This window comes from Nilaparvata lugens, chromosome 8 (assembly GCF_014356525.2).
Source record: "Nilaparvata lugens isolate BPH chromosome 8, ASM1435652v1, whole genome shotgun sequence".
Classification (NCBI taxonomy): domain Eukaryota; kingdom Metazoa; phylum Arthropoda; class Insecta; order Hemiptera; family Delphacidae; genus Nilaparvata; species Nilaparvata lugens.
In genome coordinates this window covers 4002184-4023915 of record NC_052511.1, presented here as the reverse complement: position 1 = coordinate 4023915, position 21732 = coordinate 4002184, and the positions used below count along the sequence as shown (strand labels likewise).

The 21732-nt window shown below is 35.8% G+C and overlaps 1 protein-coding gene across 7 annotated transcripts in view; it reads right to left on the bottom strand.

Moving 5' to 3' along the window:
* Positions 1-21732, bottom strand: part of LOC111047608 — a 317339-nt gene that overhangs the window by 242408 nt on the left and 53199 nt on the right. For all 7 annotated transcript variants that reach the window (XM_039433757.1, XM_039433756.1, XM_039433760.1 and 4 more), the window contains exon 2: positions 941-1177. In XM_039433757.1, the coding sequence (XP_039289691.1) occupies positions 941-1118 (178 nt within the window). In that variant the 5' untranslated portion in view covers positions 1119-1177. The remainder of the gene's footprint in view (positions 1-940; positions 1178-21732) is intronic.

The following is a 21732-nucleotide window of genomic DNA, read 5'->3' as shown; positions in this document are numbered from 1 at the left end:
TACGTACTCACGCACGCACATAATCGCTAAACAACCCCTCCCCCGTCGTCGCCTTTCAAAACTCCCCACCCCCACCAACCCTAAATTCCGGCTGTGCATTTCGAATATTGGAATTCTTAACGCTCGGCGCCAGTTTTTATTCATCACCTGAGCTATAGTGAGGTCCACGTTATAATGGCTGTGGAGAAAGATAGGAGACAGGGTCGCCGATTTTCTGCCTTGCCACTGCCTTCTGTGGAGGATAGCTGACACCGGTATATTTGATGTAATATCAACTGTTAATTCTTGTTTGAAAATAATCAATCATGTTTAATTCATCAAGAAAATTTATATTTCAATGATTTGATAATGAATTTTAATTATAATTGAGATAAACTATTTTGTTAATTAATCACATTTCCACATTGTTGATAAACGATCTGACATCATTGCGGAGCTAGGGAAGAATAGAGACATCAAGAGACTTATAAAATACTAGTGTCACTTTTTGTGTAGTTGAGAAATTGATATTGTGCTAATTATTTATATTGAATAAAAATACTAAGAAATTGTCGAAAACCACAAATTTTATTAAAAGTAGAAAGACCGGTTTCGGTTGTTACACCATTGTTAATCTCTGATAAACTAGTTTAACCTAACCTTAACTAGTTTCTCAGAGATTGACAATGGTTTAACAAACGTAACCGGTCTTTCTAACATTCAATAAAATCTGTGGTTTTTGACAATTTCTTAGTGCCGGTTGCACAAAAGCCTGTTAAATTTTAACCGTGATTAATTCCACGAGAACCAATCAAAGAAGCCGTCTTTTCAAAAACGCCTTCTATGATTAGTTCTCGCAGAATCACGGTTAAAATTTAAACGGTTTTTGTACAACCAGACCTTAGTCTTTTTATCTAACCCTAGTGTCATTTCTAGTGCTGTATTTAGTGTTGTTTGTTACCTTCAGTGGTGGTAGGTAGGGCGGTGGTAGTTGTGGACGAATGCGGCTCGGCAGTGTTGGCGCCCTGGGCACAAATCACTATCACCATCACCAGCACCCAAAGCAGCCGCCCCACAGCTGCGTCCGCCCCCGGCCTCACACCCGCCCCTGCTCCCACAACCGCCCGTCGCCGCCTCATCCCGCCTCCGCCGCCGACAAATGACAACACAACAGCTCCTGTCACATTCCTGGCACCACCTACAACAACAATCAATCAATCAATCAATCAATCAATCAATCAATCATTAATTCAGCAAGAGTCATAATTTATACAGAATGAGCGACAATAGAATACAGAAACAGATGCTTGAAGGCAGTATGCTGGGCACAAGGAAGAGAGGTAGACCGAGGAGACGATGTGGGACGAAGATGAAGATGTTGAGAACGACCTGACGTCAATGTCAGTGAGAGGCTGGAGACGAAAAGCAGTGGTGCGAGATGAATGGAGGCAAATAGTTGAGAAAGCCAAGGTCCACCCAGGACTGTAGCGCTTAGAGAAGGAGAAGAATTTATCAAGACAATTATTAGAATGATTATCGGGGGATCGAGCATTGCTCTGGAGTACAAAAGCATAGAATATTTACTACCAAAGATGAAATTATAATCAAATCAAATCGTTTATTGCACAAAAATATATACAGAATACAACTGAAAGGAAATTGACAACTTTGTGCTACACGTCGGCAAAAGAAAACTTGTACGCCGACGTGGAGTCTTAATATAACTTATTCACTTATACATTAATATTAATATATAAAATGAATTTATAGTTTACACAGAAAGGTATCCAATCACAGTGGATTGAAATTAATTCCCAGTGGAATGAAAAATCTCTCTCACAAATGCCCGATTGCACAAAAGCCGGTTAAATTTTAATCCGGAATAATTTAACGTGAACCAAATCAGAGAAGACCATTTTAAAAATACGTCTTCTGTGATTTGTTCTCCTGGAATTAATCAGGATTAGTGCAACCAGCACTAAGTACCTGATTGAATGATTGCAATATTTCAACAGCTGAGTCATAACTTTGTCACACTCCCACACACATGCACTCGTTCACTCACTTCCATTATCGACAGACGACGAAATTATCAGCTTGTCAGTTTGGTGTAAGGGCAAGCATTCCTGACTAGCAATTGGGAGGTACCGGGTTCGATTCCCGGGCTGGCAACTAATTTTTGGATAGTAGTTCTCATCGAATTTCCATCTAGCTGTTAGCCATGTTGTCAATGTCTGCAGTAGCAGAGGTCTTCGGGGTGATTTGCAGCATTTTATTTAGGATTTTCGTTCAATAATAATTATATATTAATAAGCATTTGAATAAATGCATTCTCTATTTAATTCCATCTGTAAATTATCAGCTGCTTTTCCAAGGATGAATAATTTATATTATCCTTTTAATATTCTTCAGCGTGTTCTCTCAGGGATGAGACCTGGTGCAATCGGATTTTCATATTATAAGACTACTGTGTTCCAAATTTCGTGAGAATCGTGAAGAGCCGTTTTCGAGATCGGTTTCCGATATGGACAAAATATTACAACTTATCAAAATTATGGAAATTCATCATGGATTTATTGAAAAATATAATTTTTTGCTTGATAAAATATAATTGATTATTTTAAACGAGAATGAACAGTTAATATTACATCAATAAACCTGTATCAGCTACAGTCTATAGAAGGCATGACAAGACAGATGATCAGCAACGTTGTTCTGCTATCTTTCTCGACTGCCAATATAACATGGACCTGACTATAAGATCTCTGTTTCAACTCTAGAAAGAGTTGGAATCAGTCGTATTGTGATAAAATGAATATTACTTGATAATAATTTGTATTGGTTCCAAACTATCCTAGTAGCCCAAAAAATATATAATTGTATTATGAGGATTATACCATAGAGGAACAATAGCATAGATATCCCATGGTATACGGCGTTTATGTCGCAACTTTTACTGTTATCTCAAGCCGATAGTCCACGTGGCTCTTTCCCGAGAAGCTTTATGACGCTGGTAGTCTCTCTTATTGTACCGTTCATACACACTTACCCGGTCAAAACAGTAAAAATCGACAGTAATCGGCTTGAGGTAACAGTAAAAGTTGCGACATAAACGCCCTATACCATGGGATATCTACTTACGCTATTGTTTCTCTATGATTGACCGAGCGAAGTGAGGTCTCAGATTCAAGTCGACGGTTTGGCATTTCTCTTAATGTTTAAATGTTTGAATGTTTAAATGTTTATATGTTTTTATGTTGCGCATTTACGGCGAAACTCTATTACCGCGTTTCGCCGTAAATGCGCAACATAAAAACATATAACATTTAAACATTCAAACATTTAAACATTAAGAGAAATGCCAAACCGTCGACTTGAATCTGAGACCTCACTTCGCTCGGTCAATCATAGAGAAACAATAGCGTAAGTAGATATCCCATGGTATAGGGCGTTTATGTCGCAACTTTTACTGTTACCTCAAGCCGATTACTGTCGATTTTTACTGTTTTGACCGGGTAAGTGTGTATGAACGGTACAATAAGAGAGACTACCAGCGTCATAAAGCTTCTCGGGAAAGAGCCACGTGGACTATCGGCTTGAGATAACAGTAAAAGTTGCGACATAAACGCCGTATACCATGGGATATCTATGCTATTGTTCCTCTATGGTATAATCCTCATAATACAATTATATATTTTTTGGGCTACTAGGATAGTTTGGAACCAATACAAATTATTATCAAGTAATATTCATTTATCACAATACGACTGATTCCAACTCTTTCTAGAGTTGAAACAGAGATCTTATAGTCAGGTCCATGTTATATTGGCAGTCGAGAAAGATAGCAGAACAACGTTGCTGATCATCTGTCTTGTCATGCCTTCTATAGACTGTAGCTGATACAGGTTTATTGATGTAATATTAACTGTTCATTCTCGTTTAAAATAATCAATTATTTTTATCAAGCAAAAATTATATTTTTCAATAAATCCATGATGAATTTCCATAATTTTGATAAGTTGTAATATTTTGTCCATATCGGAAACCGATCTCGAAAACGGCTCTTCACGATTCTCACGAAATTTGGAACACAGTAGTCTTATAATATGAAAATCCGATTGCACCAGGTCTCATCCCTGAGAGAACACGCTGAAGAATATTAAAAGGATAATATAAATTATTCATCCTTGGAAAAGCAGCTGATAATTTACAGATGGAATTAAATAGAGAATGCATTTATTCAAATGCTTATTAATATATAATTATTATTGAACGAAAATCCTAAATAAAATGCTGCAAATCACCCCGAAGACCTCTGCTACTGCAGACATTGACAACATGGCTAACAGCTAGATGGAAATTCGATGAGAACTACTATCCAAAAATTAGTTGCCAGCCCGGGAATCGAACCCGGTACCTCCCAATTGCTAGTCAGGAATGCTTGCCCTTACACCAAACTGACAAGCTGATAATTTCGTCGTCTGTCGATAATGGAAGTGAGTGAACGAGTGCATGTGTGTGGGAGTGTGACAAAGTTATGACTCAGCTGTTGAAATATTGCAATCATTCAATCAGGTACTTAGTGCTGGTTGCACTAATCCTGATTAATTCCAGGAGAACAAATCACAGAAGACGTATTTTTAAAATGGTCTTCTCTGATTTGGTTCACGTTAAATTATTCCGGATTAAAATTTAACCGGCTTTTGTGCAATCGGGCATTTGTGAGAGAGATTTTTCATTCCACTGGGAATTACGTTCCATACACTGGAATTCAGGTTCAATTTTCTGTTTAAACATTTGAAAACAAAAAAATAATAATTTAAATTATATACAAACCAAATTTAATAACAGGAATAACCCTAATTACTTGAAATTTCAAATAATGATAAACTTTGAAATATATGAGATACTCTAGTTTAGGAGGATTATCATGTATGTCAACAAATCAGATTATGCTCATCAAATCGATTAAAAATTGTCTAGCAAGATAAAATTTCTCGCTGATTGATTATGATTACACAGTTGGAAATAATTCTGTCTCTCTCCCACACAGGCACACGCATCTTCTGTTATCGAGAGACGATGAATTATCATCTGTTTTCCAAGGTTGAATTATCCTTTTAATGTCGTTCAGCGAGTTTTCCAAAGAATGAGACCTACTGCAATCGAATCTTATATCATAAACTACTATGTTCCAAATTCCGTGGAAATCGTTAGAGCAGTTTTCGAGATCCGTAAAACATAAATAACAAGATATAAAAATAGCCAGATATGAAAATAACCAGATATATACAGAAATTGCTCGCTTAATATAATAGGATATAGGATAGGATATACTATCAAGAAAAACTATCAAATTTCATAATTATGATTAAATTAATATTCTGTCAATTAATCATTTTCGACATTGTTCAAAGAAAATCTTGTAACGTTGCAGAGCTAGAGAAGGATAGTGCAATCTGTTTTGTGGAATGATAGACAAGGATAGCAACTCCAATGTTTATGGAATACGGCCATTATAACGTGGACCTCACTATAATTTAGTCCTATCTCTGCTCGGTTCAGTAGATTGAACATGGGCCGCCAAATAACATAAACAAATAGTGATTGCTTCAAGACATATATTGTTGTGTTGGTGAGATATGATATCATGTATGAATAGATTCGAATATGTGTTTGTATTCTATTGTGAACTGCATATATTGTCATACAGTATATAATATCATTGTAGTGGATAACTACAAGCCAACTTATTTCGGACTATGTGTAACCTTATCTAGATTTGGTAGAGGAGAGGAATAGCACAAGGTTGCCTTATTTTTTCTCTCCCTATCATTTTGATGATGTAATAAGTGCCCTACATATGTCTTTTTACTTTCCTTGCCCTACTACCATAGGTAAGGAAAGTATTGCTTTCCAAAAAAAAGGTACCCTAATTTCAAGTTTTCTATACGTTTCAAGGTCCCCTGAGTCCAAAAACATAATTTTTGGGGGTGTGGTCTGTGTGTGTGTGTGTGTGTGTGTGTGTGTGTGTGTGTGTGTGTGTGTGTGTGTGTGTGTGGTGGGTGTGTGGTGTGTGTGTGTGTGTGGGTGTGTGGATGTGTGTGTGTGTATGTGTGTATGTCTGTGAACACGATAACTCCATTCCTAATCAACCGATTGGCTTGAAATTTCAAACTTAAGGTCCTTCTACCATGTGGATCTGACAACAAGAAATTCAATAAAATTCAATTCAAAATGGCGGATAATTACTAAAAACCCATGTTTTTCACTGTTTTCTCGAAAACGGCTCTAACGATTTTCTTCAAATTTATACCATGGATAGCTATTTATAAGCCCTATCAATTGACATGAGTCTCATTTCGGAAATTGCAGGAGCTCCGTAATATTCTTGTGGAAAATGGCGGATAATCACTAAAAAACCATGTTTTTCACGGTTTTCTCGAAAACGGCTCTAACGATTTTCTTCAAATTTATCCATGGATAGATAAGCCCTATCAATTGACATGAGTCTCATTTCTGAGAAAATTGCAGGAGCTCCGTAATATACTTGAGAAAAAATAGCGGATAATTGCTAAAAAAAACCATGTTTTTCACGATTTTCTCAAAATAACTTGACGCGATTTTTTCAAATTCATACTCTGTATGTATTTATCAGCTTATTAACTGCATGAGTCTCCTTCCTGGGAAACTAATGGGGGGTCCACCCCATCCTTGAGAAATGGACTTTGTAACCTCCTTCTCGTGCATAAGGTAGGTAGGTAAAAGAACACATAGTCGAGATATTTCATCTGTAGAACAGATGTTTTGACGACTTTAAAAAATGACAACTAAAAAAAATCATCCAATTCCACAATTTACACCAAGGAAAAAGTACTCTGAAAACAATTATATATACATATATACATAAGTCTGATTGTAGTTTCAAATATGAGCAAGGAAAGTTGTGTGAGTGTACCACACCAGATTTTTCTTCTTTAGGGCTACTTTTCAATATAAAAATGACTTGAAAATGTCATAAGTAGCTGAACCATGTCGTGACGTAATAATTTAAGAAGGGTACTCAGCTTTATACTTTTATTCATACCCTTCATATGATTTGATCCTGAGATTCCAATGTTGCAATGCCATAAATGATCGCTTCACGATCTAGGAAGTTGTCCAAGTACTTCATCATCCAGTGATAGATTGTTGTGGACATGGAAGTATAATAAGTCAAGAGGGATGATAGAGCTAGTAGTAAAAATGGAGTGGCCGAGTTCAGTCAGCAGTTCCTTGTGCTTTCTTTGGCACTCTACCAATCCCACCCTCAGCGCCAAATCGAATAAGCCAAGACCCCTTCCGAGAGAAAATCGCCATTAAGTAAACCAATCCATGGACCCTTCAAAAAGATTTCCGATAGGATTTCTCAGAGAGCACAGTGACTGATGGTTGCAAACACTCAAGTTTGATTATTGGCCTGGTGTTTCTGGTGGATTAACAAACAACTATTTTGAAAAACCTTGTAGCCTGAGCATGAACCATCGATTATATCATTCAAATGATTAAAATGAATTCGAAGAAGATTTGTAGAAATAGCAATACATGTATAACTTCATTAACCATGCACAAGCGAAATAGTTATTTGTATTTCTAAAGTGAAAAGTACTGTTTTTTCTCCCTGAGGGAAAAGTTTGAAGTCCGAGGCGAAGCCGAGGGCAACAATTTTACTGAGGGAGAAAAAACATTTTTCACTCATGATATAAACGACATTTTTCCTCCACCTACATTTTTATAAAAACTGCTAATAAAATCCTTTTTAAAAACGTACATGACCAAACAATGTGTCACAACATAATATAAAAAGTAAACAGAAACAGCTGGCTTGTAATCACAGTTCTCCGCCGACAGCGCTAACTGTGGGCAAAAGTTGTAACAACAATGGCCGCCACAACTACAGCTATGATGAAATTCCTGTTTCAAATTTGATTAGTTAATAAGGAATATTTGTTGGCTGGTATTTTGAATAGCATGGAATATAAAAAAGGTCTGAGCTTAGACCTTCTTACCTATTACAATGTAAGTTTTAAAAATAGAGATGCTTCCCATGTTATTTAAATTGAGTAATTTTTCCTCCCTAGAGAGTTTTTCTGTTTTTTACTAGCGAGAGCGAAAAAGTGAAACTTTAGTATTACGTTTCAGGGAGTCACTTTTTCGCTCTCGGTAGTAAAAAACAGAAGAACTCCCTAGGGAAGAAAAGTGACTCCATTTAAATAACATGGGAAGCATCTCTATTTTTAAAACTTACATTGTAATAGGTAAGAAGGTCTAAGCTCAGATGAGGAAGCATATAGAGTAGTCAGTCATTGAGCCAACTAAATTCAATACCTGAACCAGATTTGATCAACATATGAAATATATGTTTGTATGCTAAAATTATTACAAATCTCATATCACTAAACTAAAGAAAATGTATGAATACTTTTTTATATTCCATGCTATTCAGAATACCAGTCAACGAATATTCCTTACTAACTAATCAAATTTGAAACGGGAACTTCATCATATCTGTAGTTGTGGCGGCCATTGTTGTTACAACTTTTGCCGACAGATAGCACTGTCAGCGGAGAACTGTGATTACAAGCCAGCTGTTTCTGTTTACTTTTCAGATTATGTTGTAACACATTGTTTGGTTACGTACGTTTTTAAAAATTATTTTATTTGCAGTTTTTATAAAGATGTAGGTGGAGGAAAAATGTTGTGTATAATAACACGAGTGAAAAATGTTTTTCCTCTCTCACGAGAATTGTTGCCCTCGGCTTCGCCTCGGGCTCAAACTTTTCACTCAGGGAGAAAAAACAGCAATTCTCACTCTAGATATACAAATAACTATTAAATGAACTAGAGACTAGACTTCAATTAGAGGCGCTCTCACTGTGTTGATAGTATTAGATTGTTACAGTTATCTGCAGACAGAGTGATGATTATGAAGATGATAAATATGATGATGATATCTTGGAGTATTAGAATAATTGGCCTCGGTTTTTGCAAAGCGTTACTGCAGTGGTAATGTTCAGATATGATTTTACTAGAGAATGAATGAGGCTTGACTTGGAGCTATCTAATGTTTCAGAGCGGAGGTTGTTAGAGGTTGGGATAAAAGGGGGATGTTGAAGGTAGATAATGAAGGTGCAAAGTTGAGAAGGAAGGATAAGAGGGGTTGAAATTGTGATCAGGGTAGTTGGAGTTGTGATAAGGGGGACAAGTTGGGATGAAAGGGGGAATAGTCATGATAAGGGGGTCGGGTACCTTAATAATGCAAAAAGCAACCGTGTGACTGGACGGTTTGTCATCGTGAAAATTGGAATTTAGCCAGTACACTTCTCAGTATGATTGTGTATGTGTGTGTGTGTGTGTGTGTGTGTGTGTGTGTGTGTGTGTGTGTGTGTGTGTGTGTGTGTGTGTGTGTGTGTGTGTGTGTGTGTGTGTGTGTGTGTGTGTGTGTGTGTGTGTGTGTGTTCCAGTGTCTACTTCCCTTCTTGGTTTCATGACTTTCTCAGTCAATTCTCTCTATAGTGAGGTCCACGTTATAATGGCAGTGAAGAAAGATAGGAGAACAACGTTGCCGATTCTCTGCCTGCCACTCCAGCTGATGATAGCTGATACCGATATAATATCAACTGTCCATTCTTATTAAAAATAGTCAGTTACATTTTATTCGTTGAGAAAATATATTCCTTAATGGTTTAATCATAAATTTACGTTATAAAGATTCAATATTTTGTTAATTCATTATAATTCTTGATTGTTTAACAACGGTCTGGCAACGTTGCGCGGCTTGAGTCTTCTCTTTCTCTCTTTTCTTTCTATTCTCATCCCAACTATCTTTCTTTTTTATTTTTGCTGTGTGCTTCAAAGAGTTCCGGAAATGAGCATAGATTTCCCTTTCGCTTCAAGATTGACTTTTCATATTTTCCCTAGCATTTTCAATCTTTTAAGGCTCTCGTGAAATTAATCACGGTTAAAATTTAACCGGCTTTTGTGCAACCGGGCCTGAATATTATTATAAGAATGTTTTTAAAAGATGACAATTGTGTTTGATACCTTACGTAATGATTCTGTGTTATATTGTTCTAGGCTGTGATTTGGAAGCAACAGTGATCGGTGGATGAAACATGAGTGAGAGAGAAAATATGGATCTTTCACTCTCTTCCTCCCTCTAGGATTCTTCCCAACCAAAACACAATCATCTCCAAAGCTTACTCTATCCACGTTCCAGGTTTCATCTCCTTCTACCATTTTTCAGCTTTTATTATCATTCATTGATTGATCATTATATCATTCATATCACTGAGAGTAAAGTGTAATAGAGGACCTAGTCTAGTCTAGTCCAGTCCAGTCTCAGTCCCAGTCCCAGTCCCAGTCCCAGTTCCAGTTCCAGCTCCAATTCCAGTTCCAGTTCCAGTCCCAGTCACAGTCCCAGTCCCATTCACAGTCCTAGTCAGTCCCATACTGGAGACTGGGACAATCCCAATCTCGGTCCCGGACTGGAGACTGGGACAGTCCCAATCTCAGTCCAATACTGGAGACTAGGGCAGTCACAATCTCGGTCCCGGACTGAAGACTGGGACAGTCCCAATCTCGGTCCCGGACTGGAGACTGGGACAGTCCTAATCTCGGTCCCGGACTGGAAACTGGGACAGTCTTAATCTCGGTCCAGGACTGGAGACTGGGACAGTCTCAATCTCAGTCCCTGACTGGAGAATGGGACAATCTCAATCTCAGTCCCGGACTGGAGACTGGGACAGTCTCAATCTCGGTCCCGGACTGGAGACTGGGACAGTCTCAATCTCGGTCCCGGACTGGAGACTGGGACAGTCTCAATCTCGGTCCCGGACTGGAGACTGGGACAGTCTCAATCTCGGTCCCGGACTGGAGACTGGGACAGTCCTAATCTCGGTCCCGGACTGAAGACTGGGACATTCCCAGTTCCAGTTTTAGTCTGGAAACTGGGACAGTCCCAGTCCCAGCCCTAGTTCCAGTCCCAGTCCCAGTATTTTTCTTCCTTATTTCCTTCATAATCTCAACTCTCAATATACCATTATCTCCTCTTCATTCTCTCACTCTTTCGCTTCGCACCACTCTCTCTTTCCAATCCTCTCCATAGACCCGTTTTTCCATAACGTTTTCTCTCAACACACACACACACACACACACACACACACACACACACACACACACACACACACACACACACACCACACCACACACCACACACACACACACACACACACACACTCACACACACACACACACACACTCAACACACACACACACACCACCACACACACACACACACACACACACACACACACACACACACACACACCACACACACCACACACACCCACACCCACACACACACACAACACACACACACACACACACACCACACACACAACCACACACACACACACACACACCACACACACACACACATACACACCACACACACACACACACACACACCACACACACACACACACCACACACACACACACCACACACACACACACCACACACACACACACAAACATAGAAACTTACTGCCCCATTATAAAAAGTTTGGAAACTTTTCTCATTCGGTTTTCTGCCTCTATAATGGCTTCTTCAATTCCTCTTGCACTCTCTCTTTCTCTCTCTCTCTCTCTCTCTCTCTCTCTCCCTCTTTCTTACTCTCTCTGAGTCTCACGTTTTACATTTTTCTCCATTCTATATTCACGGATCTCCTCATTCATCTAGTTCATCTAATACAACATAAGCAATCCATCTCTCTCTCGCTTTCTCACTCTCCCTCACTCTTTTGGTAGAGAGTTAGTGGGGAGGATATTTTTAATATTCTCTCCGAAGAATGGACATTGATATGTCCAAAGCTCCGCCAATTTATGTAGATACATAACAATATGATTATTATCTATAGTTATTATATTACAAACTGCTTTTTCATATCATATACAGTTCAATAATTATTTTCTTAGTCTATATTATGTAAATTCATCTATAATTTTGCTGTATTGTAAGCTATTGTATATAAGTGTATAAGCCAGTATATATTGTAATCTACATTAATAAAGTACTCAATCAATCAATCAATCTCTCTCTCTCTCTCTCTCTCTCTCTCTCTCTCTCCTCTCTCTCTCTCTCTCTCTCTCTCTTTCTTACTCTCTCTGAGTCTCATGTTTTACATTTTCTCCCTCCTATATTCACGGATCTCCTCATTCATCTAGTTCATCTAATACAACATAAGCAATCCATCTCTCTCTCTCTCTCGCTTTCTCACTCTCTCCTTCTCTCTCTCTCTTCCTCACTCTCTCTCAGTCTCGCGTTTTACATCTTTGTCCATCCTATATTCACGGATCTCTTCATTCGCCTATTTCATCCAATACAGCATGAGCAATCCATTAAAGCAGTTTTTTGTTTTTATATGACGTTGTACGAAGGTTTGTCCATAATTGACTATATTTTTCGAACTATGTTATGGCAGTTTTATTGGGGGTTTTATAATTTCAGCACTTTATCTCTCTCCGCCTCACTTACAAAAATGGTCGTTTCGTACCATGCCTGGCAAAATCTGTAATTTTATTATTTTGTACTATTTGTACTATATCTGAATTTTAGAGAAAAAACCTAACTTCGAAAAGAAGAGAGATAAAGAGATACTGTTTTTACTATATATGAATTTTAGAGAAAAAAAACCTAACTTCGAAAAGAAGAGAGAAATTAAATGGGAAGGAGAGAAAGTGTGAAAGGGTGAGATAGCAACAAATACAACTCTCTCTCTCCCCGAGTTTTCGTGAGAAAGAAATATACTAAATTTGAGAGGAGCCAAATAATGAAAAGAAGTGAGATAGAAAGAAAGTGAGAGAGACGTCAAGACAACTCTCTCCTAAGTTTTCGTGAAGAGGGAGAAAACTGAATTTGAGAGAAAACTAACAATGGAATGAAGAGAGATAAAGAGAGTGTAATTGAATATGCGGAAGAGAAAGAGTGAGGGAGCAACCAAGACAACTCTCTATCTGTCCAAGTTTTCGAGAGGACGGAAGAAGCTAAATTTGAGAGAAAACAAACAATGAAAAGGATTAGATAGATTAGATTTTTTTATTTTTGTATTTTAAAATATTTACTGGCGTATACACTAATTTACATTAAATGACGATAATGCTAGTTATTCAACGAATTTCACAAAGTATAAATAATTAGTCAATGAGAATAAATATAGAATGCAATTAGAATAACGATGATATAATAATGTGATTTAACTTCATAAATCGGCGGTGTTCAACAAATAATTGTCGATTCTTTTAGAAGGATATAAAATACCCTTCCCATTAACACACGACCGGGTAAGGAGAGATATAGAGAAATTGTGACATGATGATGAGAGAGCAACAAATTTGGCTCTTTTCATTCCTCTCACTCACTCTCTCTCTCTCTCTCTCTTTCTCTCTCTCTCTCTCTCTCTCTCTCTCTCTCTCTCTCTCTCTCTCTCTATCTTTCGTAATCTATCTAATCTCTCTGTAATCTACATAAATAAAGTACTCAATCAATCAATCAATCTCTCTCAGTTTGGTAGAGAGTTAGTGGGAAGGATATTTTGAATATTCTTTTCGAAGAATGGACATTGATATGTCCAAAGCTCCGCCAATTCATCTAGATGCATAAAAATATTATGTTATTACAAATTGCTTTTTTCGTATCATATACAGTTCAATAATTATTCTCTTAGTCTATATTACATAAATTCATCTATAGTTTTGCTGTATTGTAAGCTATTTTATATAATTGTATAAGCCAGTATATATTGTAATCTACATAAATAAAGTACTCAATCAATCAATCAATCTTTCTCTCTTTCTCCCGGTCGCGTGTTAATAGGGAGCATATTTCATATCCTTCTTAGAGAATCGACAATCATTTGTTGAAACACCGCCGATTTATGAAGTTACATCACATTATTACATTATCGTTATTCTAATTTATTGCATTCGATCTTTATTCTCATTGATTAATTATTTATACTTTGTAAAATTCGTTGAATAACTAGCATTATCGTCATTTAATGTAAATTAGTGTATAGGCCAGTAAATATTGTAACATACATAAATAAAGAAATCTAATCTCCCGATCTCCGAATTTTCTCTCTCCGAGTTCTCATAAGGGAGAAGAAGAATAAATTCCAGAATAGATCAATGAAAAAGATTGATTGATTGATTGAGTACTTTATTTATGAAGATTACAATATATACTGGCTTATACACTTATATACAATAGCTTACAATACAGCAAAATTATAGATGAATTTACATAATATAGACTAAGAAAATAATTATTGAACTGTATATGATATGAAAAAGCAATTTGTAATATAATTAACTATAAATATTAATTAAATTGTTATGCATCTACATAAATTGACGGAGCTTTAGACATATCAATGTCCATTCTTCGGAAAGAATATTAAAAATATCCTCCCCACTAACTCTCTACCAAAAGAGTGAGATAAAGAGAAAGTGAGAGATGATGAGAGAGCAGAAAGATGGCTCTCACTCACCCTCTCACTCCGAATTTTCGCGTTCACAGAGTTCTCAATTCATTAGACGAAATAACATTTCCTGAACGATTCAGAAGACGATAAAAGACAAAGAAGATAATGCAAGATGAAAGCTGCGCTGATAAAGAGGAGTGAATTATAATTGCTGTGCGGAATAATGCATAAATTCGCCCGTCGTTTAATTGATTGCTAGCCGTGGAAAGAGTTCACAATTCCAGCAGGCAACTTGTTTATCACTGGAAACGACGCGACTATGGTCACAAAATATTCACCAGTCTACAAATAAATTAGTTCCATTTCTTGCCACCAGGGACATGCGATGAATCACGTTCCTTTGCGCGCTGTAATTATTTCGGTACAATAATTTTCTAAATTCAACTGGCGATATCATGAGCACAGTAGACAGTAAGCAGTGTAATACAGTAACACTGGAAGTTTGCTTTATTTTTCCCCTTGGTAAAAATATACTATGGATCTAAGTCCAGTTACACACTCATCAATTTTCGGATGACTGATTTTTTGCCGTTCTTATAAATTCTATCAGATTCAACAGAGCTTGGCAAGCTCAGTATAGCCTGGTTTTTACTTTCCTTGCCCTATTACCATAGGTAAGGAAAGTATTGCTTTCCGAAAAAAATTAAGGTACCCCAATTTCTAAATTTCTATACGTTTCAAGGTCCCCTGAGTACAAAAAACTGGGTATTTGTCTGTATTTGTGTGTGTGTGTGTATGAGTGTATGTGCGTCTGTGTACAAGATATCTCATCTCCCAATTAACGGAATGACTTAAAATTTGGAACTTAAGGTCCTTTCACTATAAGGATCCGACACGAACAATGTCGATCAAATGCAATTCAAGATGGCGGCTAAAATGGCGAGAATGTTGTCAAAAAACAGGGTTTTTCGTGATTTTCTCGAAAACGGCTCCAACGATTTTGATCAAATTCATACCTAAAATAGTCATCGATAAGCTCTATCAACTGCCATTAGTCCCATATAATTTCAGGAGCTTCGCCCCATCAATGCAGATAGATTCCCAAATTATCAGGCTTCAGATACAATTGAAACGAAAAAAATCAAGTGGAGTAGATTGAGCATGAAAATCTCTACAATTAATGTTCAGTAACATTTTCACCTAAAATTGAAAATAAGCTTTAAATTCGAGAAAATGTGATTATTCAATAATTGCAAATTATTGTTGATTCTATTAAATCATTCACTATGAAGAGATAGATATCAGACCTCATGTGTGTCTCCAGCGTTATTGCCCTGTCACCAGCTGGCTCAAATCTTTGAATAGTGGACTTAAGATGCGCGGGAACACTAGCGTCAGGTGATCAATTTTTATAACGGCAAGGAAAGTTGTTTGAGTGCGCCACACCGCACTGAGAACGGATTTGAAAAATTTCCAAAGATATGCCCAAAATCTGCGTTTTTCCAGCGTTTTTTTAGCGTTTTCTCAGTTTTATCGAGAACAAATGAACAGAAAATGTTCAAATTTAGTACAGAAACTCAGCTAGGGTGAAATAATGTTGTGTTGGAAGGAATTTGCAATAACGTCAAAGATACGCCCAAAATTAGCGTTTTCTCAGCTTTATCGAGAATAAATGAACAGAAAATGTTCAAATTTAGTACAGAAGCTCAGCTAGGGTTTAATAATGTTGTTAGAAGAAATTTGCTATAACGTCAAAGATACGCCCAAAATTAGCGTTTTTCTAGCGTTTTCTCAGCTTTATCGAGAACAAATGAACAGAAAATGCTCAAATTTAGTACAGAAGCTCAGTTGGGGTGTAATAATGTTGTGTTAGAAGGAATTTCAAATAACGCCAAAGATACGCCCAAAATTCAGTTTTCTCAGTTCTGTCATCAATTAATAGAAAGAAAATGTTCAAATTTGGTACAGAGGTTAAGCTAGGGTCTAAAAATTTTGTGATCAGGTGACTTTAATATTTCATCAAAGATACGCCCAAAATCAGCGTTTTTCCAACGATTTCTCAGCTTTTCTGCGTTTTCTCACCTTTTCCAATAATTAATGGAAATATATTTTAAAAAATTTAGTACACAGGTTTAACTGATTGGAAGAATTTTGTTCGCCAAAGATACGCCGATATAGTAGCAGGTGTGTTTGCAAGCGTTTTTCTACGTTTTCTCAAGTTTTCAAGATCAAATTGATATAAAACGTTCAAATCCAGTACAGAGGTTCCGCTGAGGTCTACATACAGGCGAGCAAAGCGAGCCTGCTGATCTCATTTTTGGACGATCCAGTCGGGGGTCCAAGGGCGGAGCATTCCCTTGCATAGCAACAATAAGTGCCGGTTGAATATTAATCGTAATTAATCCCACGAGAACCAATCAGAGAAGGTCTTTTTGGTAAGACGGCTTCTCGTGGAATTAATCACGGTTAAAATTTAACCGGCTTTTGTGCAACCGGTGTTAAGAATTGCTATTACCTGTAATACATGGTCATGTGAATGTCAAAGTTTTCAATTATAATATAGTTTTGGATAGAAATATTGTAATCTCGCACAATTTGACAACACGGATAATCTTTCCCAAAGAATGCAACTCACTGATAAGATTATCAGACAGAATGACAAATTATAACTACAGCTCTATCATTCTCACGCCAAACTTCATCTACGAAATTAGTTCATCACCACAAAAGCGCAACCATTTCACAGACTTCAAACGATAAAGTTTGCAGCAGCAGAGACCAGAGGCAGAACAGAGAGAGATATATGTGTTATCCTTATCCTTAGTTCACACTTATCCATTGTATGGCTGGAATAAGGATGTCAGAGCTGATGGCATATTTGTCTTGTGGTGATGTGGCTGTGAACATTCAGCTCACAACGTCCAGAAGGCATTGGCCAGTTCACACACACACTCACAAGATCTAGAAAGCATTGGCTGAGTTCACATTTACAGCATCTAGAAGGCATTGGCCGGGTTCACATACACAGGATCTAAAAAGTATTGGCTAATTTCGACGGTCAACCATCGTGAGAAAGAACATTCGCCACTTGAAAACTGACGCCATTATCTCCACAGTAAATAACCCGTCCAGTCTCACAACCCTAAAGTTTATTGTTATGGTATCTTGAAGTGGAGTCCACGTTATAATGGCAGCAAATACAATATCCGTCATAATCGTTAGAGATTGAGATGGCAAGATATTTCCTGACAATTCTTTCAAAATCCATTGAAAAAGGATTATCAATTCATTGAGAAAAGGATTTTCAATGAAATTTAAATAAAGATATTTCCTGATAATTCTTTCAAAGTTCATTGAAAAAGGATTATCAATCTATTGAAAAAAGGATTATCAATCTATTGAGAAAAGGATTTTCAATGAAATTTAAATAAAGATAATTCCTGATAATTCTTTCAAAGTTCATTGAAAAAGGATTATCAATCAATTGAAAAAAATGATTATCAATCTATTGAGAAATGATTTTCAATGAAATTTAAATAAAGATATTTCCTGATAATTCTTTCAAAGTCCATTGAAAAAGGATTATCAATCAATTGAAAAAATGATTATTTTTTGTGTAGTTGAGAAGTTGATATTGCGGTAATTATTCATATTGAATGAAAAAGACTAAGAAATTGTCAAAAAACCACTGATTTATTGATACATAGAAAGACCGGTTTCGGTTATTACACCATTGTCAATCTCTGATAAACTGTATCAATAAATCAGTGGTTTTTTGACAATTTCTTAGTCTTTTTCATTCAAAATGATTATTTTCAATGAATTTCAAATAAATAGATATTCTATAGAAAAAGGATATCTTTCAGAATAGTTATCAAAAGTGAAAAGGAGGACATTGAGAGATGAAATTCAAGTGTATTGAAAGTATAATGACTTTCAGTCGTAGATCAATTTACACAACACTTCCAACTTGAATCATTATACTTTCAATACACTTGAATTTCATCTCTCAATGTCCTCTCCACTTTTGATAACTATTCTGAAAGATATCCTTTTTCTATAGATTATCTATTTATTTAAAATTCATTGAAAATAATCATTTTTTCAATTGATTGATAATGGAATGGTATCTTCCAGATAATCAATAATTGTTAATCAGCGTTGAAGGTTGTAAATATATCAAAATTATTGTAATATTTTTGAGAATAGAGTAAAGAATATATTGATACAGATGGAAATATTGATCTGATTTCCTTCTAGCTGTTTACCCTGTTGTCAATATTTGCAGTAGCAGAAGTCTTCTGGGTGATTTACAGCATTTAATTGGGATTCTCGTTTGAGCATCATATTATATTAAGCGAGCAATTTCTGTATATATCTGGTTATTTTTATACCTGGTTTTTTATGTTTTAAGGATCTCGAAAACAGCTCTAACGATTTTTACGAGATTTGGAACATAGTAGGTTTATGATATAAAAAATCGATTGCACTAGCTCTCATCCCTGGGAAAACTCGCTGAAGGACATGAAAAGGATAATTAATTCTTGGAAAAACAGCTGATAATTTCGTCGTCTGTCGATAACAGAAGATGTGTGTGCCTGTGTGGGAGATCAGCTGTGTAATCAATCAGCTTATCGTATCTCGCGATAAATCTAGAAATTTTAATTTACTCGATCTTACTCTGATATGTTGACATGACATGGTATATCATAATATTCAAAGTTAATCATTATTTTACAGTGAGTGTTATTCTGTTATTGAATTTGGTTTGTGAACAATCTAAATTAGAACTTTTATGTTTATTTATAAATATAAACATAAAGAGAAATGCAAATGCTGTGCTTTTTGAATTAAGTTTGTTCGGTTCTTTTCCAAAATTATTTCTTTAATATACAAATCTTCTCTATTCAAGTGATAATAATGTGAAATATCTGTTCTATTTTTTGTTTTGAAGCATCTAAATTTGAAAATGTACTTTGTGAACATATTAGTGGTCTGAAAATTTTGCGAAGTGAAGAGCTACAAGACTTAACCTATTTCGGACTATGTGTAACCATATCTAAATTGGGGAGAGGAATAGCACAAGGTTACCTTATTTTTCCTCTCCCTATCATTTATATGATGTATACATATTATATCAATCAATAAAGAATCAATAAAACCGTCGACTTGAATCTTAGACCTCACTTCGCTCGGTCGACAAGGTACAGAGCTGGTTTTGGTGTAACACTGATTGTAAACAAATTGATCATTTATTCTGAACATGTGCAACACATGAACATATACATGTATAATGTATGAAGAGTACACTGCAAAGGATCTTTTTAATATGTAACATGGAATGCAATTCATGAAAGAATGAATAATTCATCCGAATTCATGAGGAGGGTAATGATATTCTACACAGGTAGCTGGCCGAATCGGTAGTTAGGCCTCAAGCAATTCTATCAAAGAAGGCCCTGATTAATCATGAAAAATTCAGTACCGAACAAATATGGAATGCTGTTTGAAAGCAATATTTATTCATGTTTAATATATTTCTGTGTGGGGGAAAAATTGAAAAAAAATGCGAAATGAATTATTGAACGATTCAGTCTCGTGCGTTGAGTAGCAGAAAATCAATTGGGGATGGAACAGGAGAACCAAACCTCTGATTGGAATTTTGCTAGTAATAATTCTGAATGACTGGTTTCGATAGGATTTATTTATCAAAGTTGAATGATTTTTATGAAGGATCACCCCGAGCTTCAAAGAGGAATCTGTGAAACTAGTTCGTAATTCTAGTGTGAAACAGGATTCTCGTTTTTTCAGTGTTTGAAAATAAGAGTTTATTGGTTTTTCTGTTCAAAAAATTGCAATACCATAATTTATTTATTTATTTATTATTCTAATTTTTACAAGGAAGCACTGATCGGGAGAGAGAAACTAAGGATACTCCTTGTACTATTTCTCTCCCAAATTTAGATAATATTGAAGTGAAGTGATACTCAGAAGAGAAGCATATTTACCCAATGTTCTCAATTTATTTATTTATATATTGATAGATACAATATCATTCTCAAAAAATTAATTGTTTCAAGTGTTTGTGTTTTTTATCAATGTGGAAATTAGTGAAGATTGGAAAGACGCACATAACCTTTATTTGGACAATTTATTTTATGAAATTGGGATGAAAAGAAGTTTTGGAAAGTCTGTTTCTTTGTCCTTAAGTTGATTGTAAGTGATAAATAAATAAATAAACTATGAATGATTGATTGATTGAGTACTTTATTTATGTAGATTACAATATATAGTGGCTTATACACGTATATACAATAGCTAACAATACAGCAAAATTATAGATGAATTGACATAATATAGACTAAGAAAATAGTTATTGAACTGTATATGATATGAAAAGCAATTTGTAATAAAATAACTATAGATAATTATATTGTTATGCATCTACATAAATTGGCGGAGCTTTGGACATATCAATGTCCATTCTTCGGAAAGAATATTAAAAATATCCTTCTCACTAACTCTCTACCAAATACTCAAATGATTGATTGATTGATTGAGTACCTTATTTATGTAGATTACAATATATACTGGCTTATACACGTATATACAATAGCTAACAATACAGCAAAATTATAGATGAATTGACATAATATAGACTAAGAAAATAGTTATTGAACTGTATATGATATGAAAAGCAATTTGTAATAAAATAACTATAGATAATTATATTGTTATGCATCTACATAAATTGGCGGAGCTTTGGACATATCAATGTCCATTCTTCGGGCAGAATATTAAAAATATCCTTCCCACTAACTCTCTACCAAATACTCAAATGATTGAGAGAGCAGCAACAGGCTTAAAGCCAAAAACTGTTTCTTTTCCAAATTTGGATAGAAAATAGAAATTTCATCAAAATAATTGAATTTCCTCTCAACTTTTCAACCCTGAAACCTGCTAGTTCTAGGAAAACTGGAATATCGGGGATGATCTTCTACATAATGTGATGAATTGAAAATTGTCAATCAACGGTAAGCTGATTGATTACACAGCTGATCACCCACACAGGCACACACATCTTCTGTTATCGACAGACGACGAAATTAACATCTGTTTTTCCAAGAATTAATTATCCTTTTCATGTCCTTCAGCGAGTTTTCCCAGGAATGAGAGCTAGTGCAATCGAATTTTTATATCATAAACCTACTATGTTTCAAATTTCGTGA